Source organism: Staurois parvus, unplaced genomic scaffold (assembly GCF_062004578.1).
Source record: "Staurois parvus isolate SC_StPar_1 unplaced genomic scaffold, SC_StPar_1.0 ptg000770l, whole genome shotgun sequence".
In the NCBI taxonomy this organism is placed as follows: Eukaryota; Metazoa; Chordata; class Amphibia; order Anura; family Ranidae; genus Staurois; species Staurois parvus.
In genome coordinates this window covers 82,918-96,320 of record NW_028318566.1, presented here as the reverse complement: position 1 = coordinate 96,320, position 13,403 = coordinate 82,918, and the positions used below count along the sequence as shown (strand labels likewise).

Genomic DNA, 13,403 nt, shown 5'->3' with positions numbered 1-13,403 from the left:
CAAATAATTTCATTTTTACAATCTTTTTCTCTACTTGGGGAACACCTGTGGTAAAGGTTAAATTGCTATGTTTCTCAGATTTACCTACAAATAAAATCATATTCTGCTTCTATGGGCATTCCCTGCTGTCATTCACCTTTGACATTCCATAGAATACAATACTAGTAACACTTATTCTATATTTTAAACATCACCACTGAATTTGGGGAGTATGTCTGCAAAGGATTTATTTAATACATCTAATGGTTCTGACTTCAAGTAACATCTTGCTTCCCATTATACTCTATGGGCATTCCCTTTTGTTGTTCACCTTTGTAAATCCATAGAAAACAGCTATAGTCCCAAATAATTAAAATTTTAAAATCTGCTACTCAACTTGAGGAACACCAGTGGGAAAAGTTAAATTGATATGTCCATTAGATTTGCCTGCAAATTCATTTATATTTTGCTTTCTATTATATTCTATGAGCATTCCCTTCCGTTCCCCTTCTTTATTCCATAGAAAACAATGATAATCCTGCTTAATCTCAATTTTTGACATCACCAAGGAAGTTGGAGAGTATGTCAGCTAAGGATTTATTTGATGTGTCTAATGGTTCTAATGTCAAATCACATCTTGCTTTCCATTGTACTCTATGGGCATTCCATTCTGTCACCTTTGTCATTCCATTGAAAACAGCTATAATCCCACATAATTTCAATCTTAAATTCTGCTATTGTACTTGGGGAACACCTGTGGTAAAAGTTAAAATGCTATGTTTTGCTATCAGATTTGCCTTCAAATAAATTCATATTTTGGTTCCCATTATATTCTATGAGTATTCTCTTCTGTCAGTCACCTTTTTCGTTCATAGAAAACAATAATAATGCTGCTTAATCTAAATTTTTAATATCACCACTGAATTTGGACAGTGCCAATAGGAAATGCCCATAAAATATAATGGGAAGAAAAATATGAATTTATTTGCAGGCAAATCTGAGAAACACAGCAATTTAACCTTTTCCACGGGTGTTCCCCAAGTACAGTAGCAGATTGTAAATTGAAATTATTTGGGAGTATAGCTGTTTTTATGGAATGTCAGATGAATAACACAAAGGAATACCCATGGAGTATAATTGGAGGCAAGAAGTGACCTGGACTCAGAACCAGCTTCAACATACCAAATAAATCCTTAGCAGGCATACTCTCCAAGTTCAGTGGTGATGTATAACCACTTGCCCTCCTGAGAATTTACTTCCTTTCCTGACCAGGCCATTTTTTGCGATACGGCACTGCGTTATTTTAACTCACAATTGTACGGTCATGCAACGCTTCACCCAAATGAAATTTATGTTCTTTTTCCTACAAATAGAGCTTTCTTTTGGTGGTATGTGATCACCCGCACGTTTTTTATTTTTTGCAGTATACACAAAAAAAGATCAAAAACTTTGAAAAAAAACTATGTTTTTGACTTTTTTCTATTAAACATGTCCAGTAAAAAAAGTTTAAAAAATCATTGTCAAAATTTAGGACAAAATGTATTTTGCTACATGTCTTTGCTCAAAAAATCCCAATACGTGTAAATTTATTGGTTTATGTGAAAGTTATAGTGTCTACAAATGGTGGTATATATACAGTGGAATTTTTAAAAAAAATTTTTTATACTAGTAATGGCAGCGATAAGCGACTTATAGCGGGACAATGATCAGTGCTAATAAAAAGCACTAACACTGTACTAATTACGCTGAGCAGGAAGGGGTTAACATGTGGGGAGATCAAAGGGTTAACTGTGTGCTGTGTTGTGTTTTACATTATGTGTTGTGTGTGGTTTACTATGTAGACAAGCTGCTTTGTATTGCTCTGCTGTTTCTGCTGACAGGGGAGAGATCTGTGTTGTTTGCACACAGACCTCTCCCCTGTCACTGTTCCTCAGCAATCGCCGGGTGCTGGCGGAGAATCTCTGGCCAGGACCCGATGATTGACAGCTGTAACTGCCAATGGCGCACGCGCACGCCTTCTACCCGGAAATGCAAAATCATGTATATATACGTGATTTTGCACAGCCCTGTCAACCTGTAGCAGTAGTTCTGCTATAGGGCGGAGGGAAGCAGTTAAAATTGAGATGAAGTGGGAATATTATTGTTTTCCATGGAATGACAAAGGTGAATGACAGAAGGGAATGCCTATAGAGTAAAATGGGAAACAAGATGTGATTTGGAGTAAAAACTATTACGTGTAAAGAAAAAAGCGTTAGCAGACATACTCTTTAAATTTGGAGGCAATGTTTAAAACTGAGATTAAGTGGGATTATTATTGCTTTCTATGGAATGACAAGTGTGAATGACAAAAGGGAATACCCATAGAATATAATGGGAAACAAAATATTAATTTATTTGCAGACAAATCTGTGTCACATAGTAAATTACCTTTCCCATAGATGTTACCCAAATAGAGTAGCAGATTGTAAAATTGAGAATACCTTGGATTATAGATGTTTTCTGTGGAATGACAAAGGTGAATGACAGAATGGAATGCCCATAGATTATATTGGGAAGCAAGAGGTGAATTGACTTCAGAACCATTAGACATAACAAATAAATCCTTAGCAGACACACTATCCAAATTCAGTGGTGATGTTTAAAATTGAGATTTAGCAGGATTATTATTGTTTTCTATGGAATGACAAAGGTGAATGACAGCAGGGAATGCCCATAGAATATAACGGGAAGCACAATATAAACTAATTTTCAGGCAAATCTAATGGACACAGAAATGTCTCTTTTCCCACAGGTGTTCCTCAAACAGAGTAGCAGATTGTAGGTTTGAAATTATTTTGGATTATGATGGTTTTCTATGGAATGAAGATGAATGACAAAAGGGAATGCCCATAGAGTATAATAGGAAGCAAGATGTTACCTGGAGTCAGAACCATTAGACGGGACATACTAAAAGGAATGTTGCTCATTGCAGAGTAACGGACCTTAGCTGTGATGGCATATTAGTTTATTTTTGCTGGCTTTTCTGTTCCTTTAATTCACATGGTGATCCTGCCAGTAGCATACTGCCTGTCATATAGTAATAAAACATACTCTCTCTATGTATGGTGGAGCTGCATTGTTTCCCTTGGCTACTCCCCTGATGAAGACTACAAACATCTCTTCTGATCTCCATTACATAAGGAGGATGTTTTTGTAGTCCCAAGGAGATGGCATTGTTTGAGATTTCAGTCCAGTGCACACTAATTTAGTTTGATGTAAGATCAAAAGGTATTTTCTGGCCTTTCAGAAAATGTACTTGGCTGGAAAAACTAAAAACAAATGCAGCCACCACATCTAAGGACTGGTAAGCTGCAATATATTTTTGTTCTTGAATTTAGGTATCCTTTAATTATTAATTACTGTCTGATCTCCACCTTTCTCAAGGTGCTGGGACCTGAGTGCTGGCCACATGAAGTGGATTTACCAGACACCAATTCTAGCTGCAACTTTGGTAAGGAAAAACATATTCGCAGTGATAACAGGGGAAAAAAGTATGCATTCTATGCAAGTCAAATTAACAAACAATTCCGGTTTATTTCTTGTTTTTCTAAAAATATGGGGAATGACCAGCTGCTTTTTTTCTTGTGAATGCATCTTGAGATAGGGAGTGCTTCTACTCTTTATTTTCTGCAGTAATGTCCTGATGTCACTGGGAGAGATTTACTAAATTTGGTGCAGCTGTGCATAGTAGCCAATCAGCTTCTAACCTCAGTTTGTTCAATTAGGCTTTGACAATAAAACCTGGAAGCTGATTGGTTTCTATGCAAAAGTGAGCCTGATTTTGCACTCTATAGCTTTAGCCTAGGTTCACATCTGTGCTGGTGGTGATGCTACGGATTCGCACGAAAATCTGTGCAGCCGCAGCACCCGCACAGAGAATTGTGGACCCGCGGGCTGGTGCCATTAGTTCTAATGGCACGCCGCCCGCACTGGAAAACGCAACCGTACTGGGAACCGAGGTTCCCCTGTGGGCTGAGTTTTCCAAAGAAGTGCAGGGACTTTTTCCCTGCGTGTCACGGGCATGGGAGTCCATTCAAATGAATAGTCTCTTGTGCCCGTTCAAAACGCGGCCCGCACAGCCATGGAGATGTGAACTGGGGGTTAGTATTTAAATCTTATAGATAAGATCAATCTTTTTTAACCTTTTTAACCAGGAGAAACCTTTGAAATAGTTTTCAGGTCTCAGGGAACCTATGACTATAAATCCTTTCCCCCTTTCAATAAAAATCCAATTTGTGCAAAAAATACATGTAAAGTAAAGTGCCCGCCAGATATTTCAAACATATGTGCAAAAAAGTCCCAATACAGTTCAAATAAAATACAAACCGTGACTCCCCTCCTTTCAGGCGAACACTCTTTCTTGGGTGTGAGTCTCACTCACCAGATAGATATGACCCCTTAACTTAATAAGTGAGTCCTTCTGCACTTCCAATCTCCTGTACGTTTCTGAACACACCAGAATGGCAAACCCCAGAATCAGGGTTGATTGGCCACCACTCGTTCTCCTCTCCAGTTTATAGCGCCCAGGTAGTGTTTGGGAGGAGACCAGGAAGGTAGCAGGCAATAGTGTAATTCCACTTTAATTAAATCATATAAAAACACATTACATTGCGCTTACATACTTGCAGAAACACAGTGCTGTACACAGTAAGGAAGCTCTAATTCCTGTGGAACACTTCCTATGTTCCAAAGGCTGGAAATGAAACAGTGGAAGTGATGTAAGAAGCTGCACCCTACGCGTTTCATCACAGATGGTGCCATTCTACCTCACTCCACTGTTTAGGTATACTTCTAATTCTGGCAAACATTTTAACCCCTTATGTACCTGGCTGCAATTCACTACACAAGCATCGATTATATACTAATTATACTACATGTACAGTTGTGACCAAAATTATTCAACCCCCAATGCTGTAAAGGGGTTTAGGGACTATAGTGTACATTTGGAATTGTATTCAGAATCAAATCCTACAAGGACGTTGTAACTACCCAAATGCAACTAAAATGACATCAATTGTTTATGTAATACAGTAGTAAATGGTTCTTATGTGGTTTCTTCATTGCCACAATTATTCAACCCCTTAAAGACTACCACTCTGAAGAACAGAGGTTCATACAGGTGCTTTCCATCAGGTATTGAAAACACCTGTGGATGTCACCGAGCAGCAATCAAGCATAATAAGCACCAATTAGGCAGCTTTAAAATGACTGTGATACTCAGCTCCTTCTAGACATTTACTGGTGTGGTTACAAACATGGTGAAGGCAAGAGAATGGTCCAGGAAGACAAGAGAAGAGGTGATTTCTCTTCACAGGAAGGGCAATGGCTATAAGAAGATTGCAAAGATGTTAAACATACCAAGAGACACCTTAGGAAGCATCATTCGCAAATTCAAGGCAAAGGGCACTGTTGAAACGCTACCTGGTCGTGGCAGAAAGAAGATGCTGACTTCGACTGCTGTGCGCTACCTGAAGCGTAGAGTGGAGAGAAGTCCCCGTGTGACTGCTGAGGAACTGAGAAAAGATTTGTCAGATGTGGGTACAGAAGTTTCAGCCCAGACAATAAGACGCACACTGCGTAATGAAGGCCTCCGTGCCAGAACTCCCAGGCGTACCCCCTTGCTGTCTCCAAAGAATAAGAAGAGTCGACTGCAGTATGCCAAAAGCCATGTGGACAAACCACAAAAGTTGTGGGATAGTGTTCTGTGGACTGATGAAACAAAATTAGAACTGTTTGGGCCCATGGATCAACGCTATGTTTGGAGGAGGAAGAACAAGGCCTATGATGAAAAGAACACCTTGCCTACTGTGAAGCATGGTGGAGGGTCAATCATGCTTTGGGGCTGTTTTGCTTCTGCAGGTACAGGGAAGCTTCAGCGTGTGCAAGGTACCATGAATTCTCTTCAGTACCAGGAGATATTGGATGGAAACGTGATGCAGTCCGTCACACACCTGAGGCTTGGGAGACGTTGGACCTTTCAACAGGACAATGATCCCAAGCATACCTCCAAGTCCACTAGAGCATGGTTGCAGAGGAAAGGCTGGAACATTTTGGAGTGGCCATCGCAGTCACCAGACTTAAATCCGATTGAGAACCTCTGGTGGGACTTAAAGAAAGCAGTTGCAGTGCGCAAGCCTAAGAATGTGACTGAACTGGAGGCCTTTGCCCATGAAGAATGGGCGAAGATACCCGTAGATCGCTGCAAGACACTTGTGTCAAGCTATGCTTCACGTTTAAAAGCTGTTATAACTGTAAAAGGATGCTGTACTAAGTACTAAGATTGAATGTCACTTGGGGGTTGAATAAAACTGATAATGCTGTGAGCACAGAAAAGACATTTGTGGTTATTTCATTATAACTGTTATGTTATATTTGTCTGACCTACAAGTGCCTCTTTAATGTAAATGTAAGCAAGATGACTGAATGATCAAAAGCAATGTCAAACTGGCCAAAACACTCAATTTCAGTGGGGGTTGAATAATTTTGGTCACAACTGTATATGCAGATATTCCATTGCAAAACCTAATTAAATATTGATTCTCTATATAATCAATGAGAAAAAACCACTGTGTGAGAAAATAATGGTGGCTATCATTGTTCACATCTAATGAAAACTATTCTCTTACACTTTTGATCTGTATACATGTTCTTGATTAGTGGCTCAGAAGAGAACTGATGCCACTACTTCATTAGCCAGGCAAATAGCATTTTGAGAAAAATATCACCAAAGGAAATCCCTGTATATATGCTGTGTTTACTTAAAAGTGAATGCCTTCCATTTTTTCTCTTTGATGTAAAGCTTTGGGCAACACAGTTTTGGCTCCACCAGTTTTTGCAACAAAAGGCAATGCTGTACATAGATGTTCTCATTGAAGTGACATAGGTTATACTTTCAGCGTTCAGAAATGCAAACTGTCTTTCTCTTTCTAGGTCAATTTCTTCCTTTTTCTCAACATCATCAGAGTTCTGGCATCAAAACTGTGGGAGACTAAAACTGGGAAACTTGATCCACGACAGCAATATGGGTGAGTCGATGAAACATGCTCTTCTTATTTATTTAAGTAGGGAGTATACACTATCTACAGTATATATAAGTATTCATGTATATGTACCAACCTACCTATATGAGTTTGTTGGACACCCCACTCCAAAGCCATGACTCTTTTTGCAGCTGTAATTGCACACACTTTTCTGGGGGGGGGGCTTTCCACAAGATTAGGCATTATGTTGGTAGCCATTCAGCCAAAAAGAACAAATGTAAGAGATCAGGTACAGAAGATGAATTAGAAAATATGGTTTGTAGTCAGAGTTTCAGTTCTTCCCAAGGGTATTAAACAAGGTTGAGGTCAGGGCTCTGTGTACTGCTTGCTTGAGTTTCTCCAGTTAAGTCGTGTCCTTTTGGACCTGAATTTGTGCACAGGGGTACAGTCATATTGGAACAGAGAAGGGTCTTCTCCAAACTGTTTCACAGGGCTGGAGGCAAATAATTGTCTAAATCACTGTCCAAAGCCTGCCTCCTCAACATCTCCAAAATACGCCCCTTCTTAAATAATGACACCACAAAGCTTCTAATTCACTCTCTGGTCATCTCTTACCTCCACTACTGCAACTCCCTCCTCATTAGATTACCTTTACATAGGCTATCCCAGCTTCAGTCCATCATGAATGCTGCTGCAAAACTTGTCCACCTTACCAACTGCTCAGTGTCTGCTACCTCTCTCTGCCAATCTCTGTATTGGCTGCCACTCACCCAACAAATTCAATTCAAAATACTAACAATAACTTACAAAACCATCCACAACTCGGCCAACAGCTACATCACTAACCTAGTCTCAAAATACTAACCAAATCATTCTCTTCATTCCTCCCAAGACCTCCTGCTCTCTAGCTTTCTTGTCACTTCCTCCCATGCTCGCCTCCAGGACTTTTCCTGTGCCTCTCCCATCATATGGAATTCCATACCCCAATCTGTCCGGCTATCTCCTACTCTGTCCACTCTTAGGTGATCCCTGAAAACCCTTCTCTTCAGAGAAGCCTATCCTACCTCCACTTAACAACTATATTTCCACTTTCTCCATCAGCTCATCCCCCACAGGACCTCTGATTCCTCCTGTATTGAATTGTATTGTAACTGTACTGTCTGCCCTCATGTTGTAAAGCACTGGGCAAACTGTTGTCATTAAATAAATCCTGTAAATTCATAATAAAATATTTTTGTATGCTGGAAACACCTGAACTCAATCATTTGGAAAGGAGGGTGTTGTCCAAATACATTTGGCCATATAATATATGTATAGTAGTGACATACAAAATTATACTGTGCTTTACAGAGTACAAAAATAGCATTCAAATCAACCTCTGTGCCAATGAAGCTCATGGTCTACTCCCTCTACTACAGTCTTGCATCCATCAGTCATTTGAAACAGGTCAACAAACTTTCCTGTACATTTTTGAATTGTGGGAAGTAAAACAAGCACCCAGAATGAACTCCAACAAACCCTGGGAAAGCACTCAAACCCCAGGCAGCTCAAATCCAACCAAAACATATTTTTTTTTTTTTAGTTTTTGGATAGAGAGGAGAAAGGTAAGAACCTGTCAGGTTATAAATGCTGCCTGTCTCCACTGGCAAAATAGATAGCAATAACAAAATGAGAAATGTTCTAAGCCTTACACATTCCATTAAGATGTTTATACTGTTAGTGTCTCTGTTGGAGAGATTTCCACCACTTCCTGTTCAATATGGCAACCTTCAAAAAGACAAGAAGTACAGGGATATTTCTTCACTGAGGAAAAGGGCTGCACAAAAACCCAACAAAGGTTGCAGCCTTTCCTTACTCAGTCCATCGCTGTACAATGTTTTGGCTTAAGTTGGACTTAAAACCCGAGACCACCTCATCTCCATTGCCATATATAAAATGTATTTTGTCTCAGGAAAAGTTTATTTTAAGTCTGTGTAAAACACTCATCTCATGCTGCATCAACCTTTGCATTTGTTGCAATATGTCTTTTAGCAAGCATACTGTTCTGTTACATATTATTCATATATATGATGAATCTATTGTTCCAGTCATTTTACACAATGTGTACATGTTAATAAATACTTGCATCTTCTATACAGGAAACTGCTGAAGTCCACCCTGGTCCTGATGCCACTTTTTGGGGTACATTACGTCGTCTTCATGGCCATCCCATATACAGAGGTGACAGGGTTATTGTGGCAGATCCAGATGCATTACGAAATGTTCTTTAACTCTTCCCAGGTATTAGACAAAAATGTTTTCTTGATCTTAGCAATTTTTTAAAAGTATTTTTAAAGTAGACTGTGCACAAAACTGCAAGGTCCGCATATTTCCTAACCTCCACCCCTGGAATAAAAAAAATGTTAATTTAAAAAACAGATTATTGGGAAAAGACAGGAATAGAAACACTTGGCACTCGGCCTCTGGTATGGTTGCTTAGGTGAAGGTGCTGTCATTCAGCCTTCTCATGTGATCTTGTGAGCCCTAAGGGCCTCAACTACAATCAGAATGTACTTCTGTACTGACTGTGGTCGGCTTTAAAACCTAAATTGTTTTTCAAAGTTTCAGATACAGCAGGGAAAGGTCGGTGTGAACAATAGGTCATACGGCAAATTGCTAAGTCTGTGTATTGGTATTGCATTGTTCAGTGTAGCCAATGGCGCCGGTGTGAGTGAGTCCTTACTGAGTACCAAGTGTCAATGGCAAAGCATTGCATTAATTTCTGCTCTGCTTCAGGACTATGACTCCAGATGCAAAAGAGATCCTAATGGGCAGGACAATGAAGAGCTTAGTGTTGCGGGCTTAAAGCTCTGATGTCCTAGGTTCAGTTACTTTTAGGGATGATTTCCACAGCAAGTTTTTTTTGTTCCTGCACATTGGTGTGACTTTCCTTAATTTGTTTTTCACCTACATCAATCCAAGAGAGTGTGTGTATGACTGTGGTAGAGAGATCATCTTCAGGTTGATGTGGATGGCTCAATGTACTCTATGCAAAACTCGATAGACTGCTAAAAATCATTCCAATATACAGAAACACAGGAATGTTTTTGTCGCCACATGCCACATTATGTGCAATAGTGATGTGGGACCTAAAATGTTTTCCATTATATTATAAATGTTACAATATCATATTATATAAGAGCTGATTCACACTTGTGAATTATTGGCTCAGATTTCACTCAATTTCAATTGACACAGTAGTTGTTCAGCGGTTCAGGTCAGATTTACATCAGATTCAGGACAGGATCAGGTCAGGATTTTATCATGTTCACACATGTGGTTTAGAAACGGTTCCCATAGAACTCAATAGCCTGTAATCCACACCTGAACCGGACCACGCTGCTCAGAAATCATATGGGACTCTTTTTCAATCCGCACTGAATCTGCATCTCCAGTGAACCGGCACCATGGGAAGCAATATAATTGCACATGTCAAGCGGATTGGATGCGGGTCAAAGCACATTCAATCCGCATATATGTAAAGCGACACTTAAGGGTTCTTGTGCATAAATAAACAGATCCCAGGAAAATCCCACTTTGAACAACCATAGAGTGAATGTGGACTGTAGTATTTGCTTGTGTGTACTTTGAACCCCTGTTCATTACAATGGCTGCCCTAAAGGATAACATCATGTATACATATGCAACTGCTTCTCCTTTTCTACCAATCCTGACTTTTCCTATTTTCTGTTTTTAGGGGTTCTTTGTGGCCATTATCTATTGTTTCTGCAATGGAGAGGTGAGAGGCTTGTTGTGTGATGTGTTTATAGATACAATGTGTTTATTGTTGGTTTTAAGAGTGCAGTGGGTTTCAAAAGGCTACACTGCTCAAAAAAAGTAGGAACACTTTGAAAACACATCAGATCTCAATGGGGGAAAAATATCATGCGGGATATCTATACTGAAATGGACTGGGTAATGTGTTAGGAATGTTAGGATGCCCCATCGTTTGATGGAAATGAAAATTATCAACCTACAGAGGACTGAGTTCAAAGACACCCCAAAAATCAAAGTGAAAAAATTATGCAGCAGGCTAGTATATTTTGCTGAAATTTCATTGCAGCAACTCAAAATGGTATTCACTAATTTGTATGGCCCCCACGTGCTTGTATACATGCCTGACAACGTCGGGGCATGCTCTTAATGAGATGATGGATGGTGTCCTGGGTTTTTTCTCCCAGATCTGAACCAGGGCATCACTGAGCTCCTGGACAATCTGAGATGCAACCTGGCAGTGTCAGATGGACCAAAACATGATATCCCACAGGTGTTCTATTGGATTTAGGTCAGGCGAGCATGGGGCCATTCAATAGTATCAATTCCTTCATTCTCCAGGAACTGCCTGCTTACTCTCGCCACATGAGGCCGGGCATTGTTATGCACCAGGAGGAACCCAGGACCCACTGCACCAGTGTAGGGTCTGACAATGGGTTCAAGGATTTCATCCAGATATCTAATGGCAATCAGGGTGCCATTGTCTAGCCTGTAGAGGCTGTGCGTCCCTCCATGGATATGCCTACCCAAACCATCACTGACCCACCACCAAAACGGTCATGCTGAATGATGTTACAGGCAGCATAACGTTCTCCATTGCTTCTCAAGACCCTTTCACGTCTGTCACATGTGCTGAGGATGAATCTGCTCTCATCTGTGAAAAGCACAGGGTGCCAGCGGCAGACCTGCTAATTCTGTTGTTCAGTGGAAAATGCCAATTGAGCTCTATGGTGCCGGGCAGTGAGCACAGGGCTCACTAGAGGACATTGGACTCTCAGGCCACCCTCATGAAGTATGTTTCTGATTGTTTGGTCAGAGACATGCACGCCAGTGGCCTGCTGAAGGTCATTTTGTAGGGCTCTGGCAATGCTCATCCTGTTCCTCCCTGCACAAAGGAGTAGATACTGGTCCTGCTGATGGGTTAAGGACCTTCTAATTGCATGTCTCCTGGAATCTCCTCCATGCTCTTGAGACTGTGCTGGGAGACACAGCAAACCTTCTGGCAATAGCACATATTGATGTGCCATCCTGGAGAATTTGGACTGCCTGTACAACCTCTGTAGGGTCCAGGTATCACCTCATGCTACCGGTAGTGACACTGACCCTAGCCAAATGCAAAACTAGTGAAAAACAGGAGTAGGGAAAAAGATGTCAGTGGCCTCAACCTGTCAAACCATTCCTGTTTTGGGGGTTGTCTCAATGTTGTCCATCTAGTGCACCTGTTGTTAATTTCATTAGCACCAAAGCAGCTGAAACTGATTAACAACCCCCTCTATTACTTAACTGACCATATCAATATCCCAGGAGTTTAATTGACTTGATGCTATACTCTGATTAAAAAGTGTTCATTTAATGTTTTTGAGTAGTGTACTTTAAACTATCCTGGGCCTGTTCTACTGCCATAAATAGCCCCTTATTAGGCCCCTTTCATATGGAGCACACTCTGTTTTAATCAGGAGGGAATCTGTCTGCGGATTCACTGCTGATCATAGCAGTGAGGGTTGTAGACAAGTCCATGTCGCTCAGTTTATGCAGAGTTGACATGGACAAAGCTTGCTTTGCTCTGTGGGCAATCAAGTGTTAACGGCACCAGACTGCCCTCCGATCCGATTCTGCTTTTTTATTTGGCAGACCGAATCAGATTGGAGGTAGCCAGAAGTAAGTGGACACAAATCAGATTACATCCACTGGTCCATAGGGGTTGAAGGAGGGTCCGATCAGGTCGGCCTGAAAAACTAACAGGTGGACCTGACCAGAACTTTCATAAGAAAAAAAGTACCTTTTCTTTTTTTTCAAACAAATATCACCTAAGGGTCAGCAAAATTAGTAATTTCATAGCAAAATTATATTGCCAAAACCTCTCTACTCCACATTTCCTTGCCCTATTATAGCTGAGAATAACAGAAAGGGTGACTTTGCTAATCAGAGCTGACCATGACCATATACGACTTGAATTACGGCCAATTCCTGGTACCGGATAGAAAAATCTCGGCCGAACTGTTGCTGGAGCAAATCAGATGCAGTCACTGTTCTGGTTTTCTGACAGGCATGGGAGCAACGGTTGGTGGATTACATTAGGAAACAAAAGATCTTCCTCTCACCCAACCTGCAGGCCTAATAAGAGAAATCTAATCATATATGGCTAGCCTTACTGACTTCAGCCAACATCCTGAACTATGAAATGGCACCACTATATGTCATCCCTGTGTTCTCCTTTTTCAGCTGTGAGTGTCTGACACATTATTATGACAGTATATACCATGGCTTGACAAATTGCTTTGAATCTAGGAGCCAGCTAAAAAAGTTCTTGTTAGTGTAGCCTAGGTTGTCAGCATGCAGAGCAAGGCAACTTTTGGGCGAAAAGCTTCACAC

General features: G+C 40.6%; 1 protein-coding gene across 1 annotated transcript in view; it reads left to right on the top strand.

Annotated features, from left to right (window-relative positions):
- The window catches only part of LOC149444799 (parathyroid hormone/parathyroid hormone-related peptide receptor-like), a 64,751-nt gene that overhangs the window by 25,549 nt on the left and 25,799 nt on the right, over positions 1–13,403 (top strand). The window contains exons 8-11 of the mRNA XM_089654495.1: positions 3,403–3,469; positions 6,949–7,043; positions 9,137–9,278; positions 10,735–10,776. Of these exons, the coding sequence (XP_089510621.1) occupies positions 3,403–3,469; positions 6,949–7,043; positions 9,137–9,278; positions 10,735–10,776 (346 nt within the window). The remainder of the gene's footprint in view (positions 1–3,402; positions 3,470–6,948; positions 7,044–9,136; positions 9,279–10,734; positions 10,777–13,403) is intronic.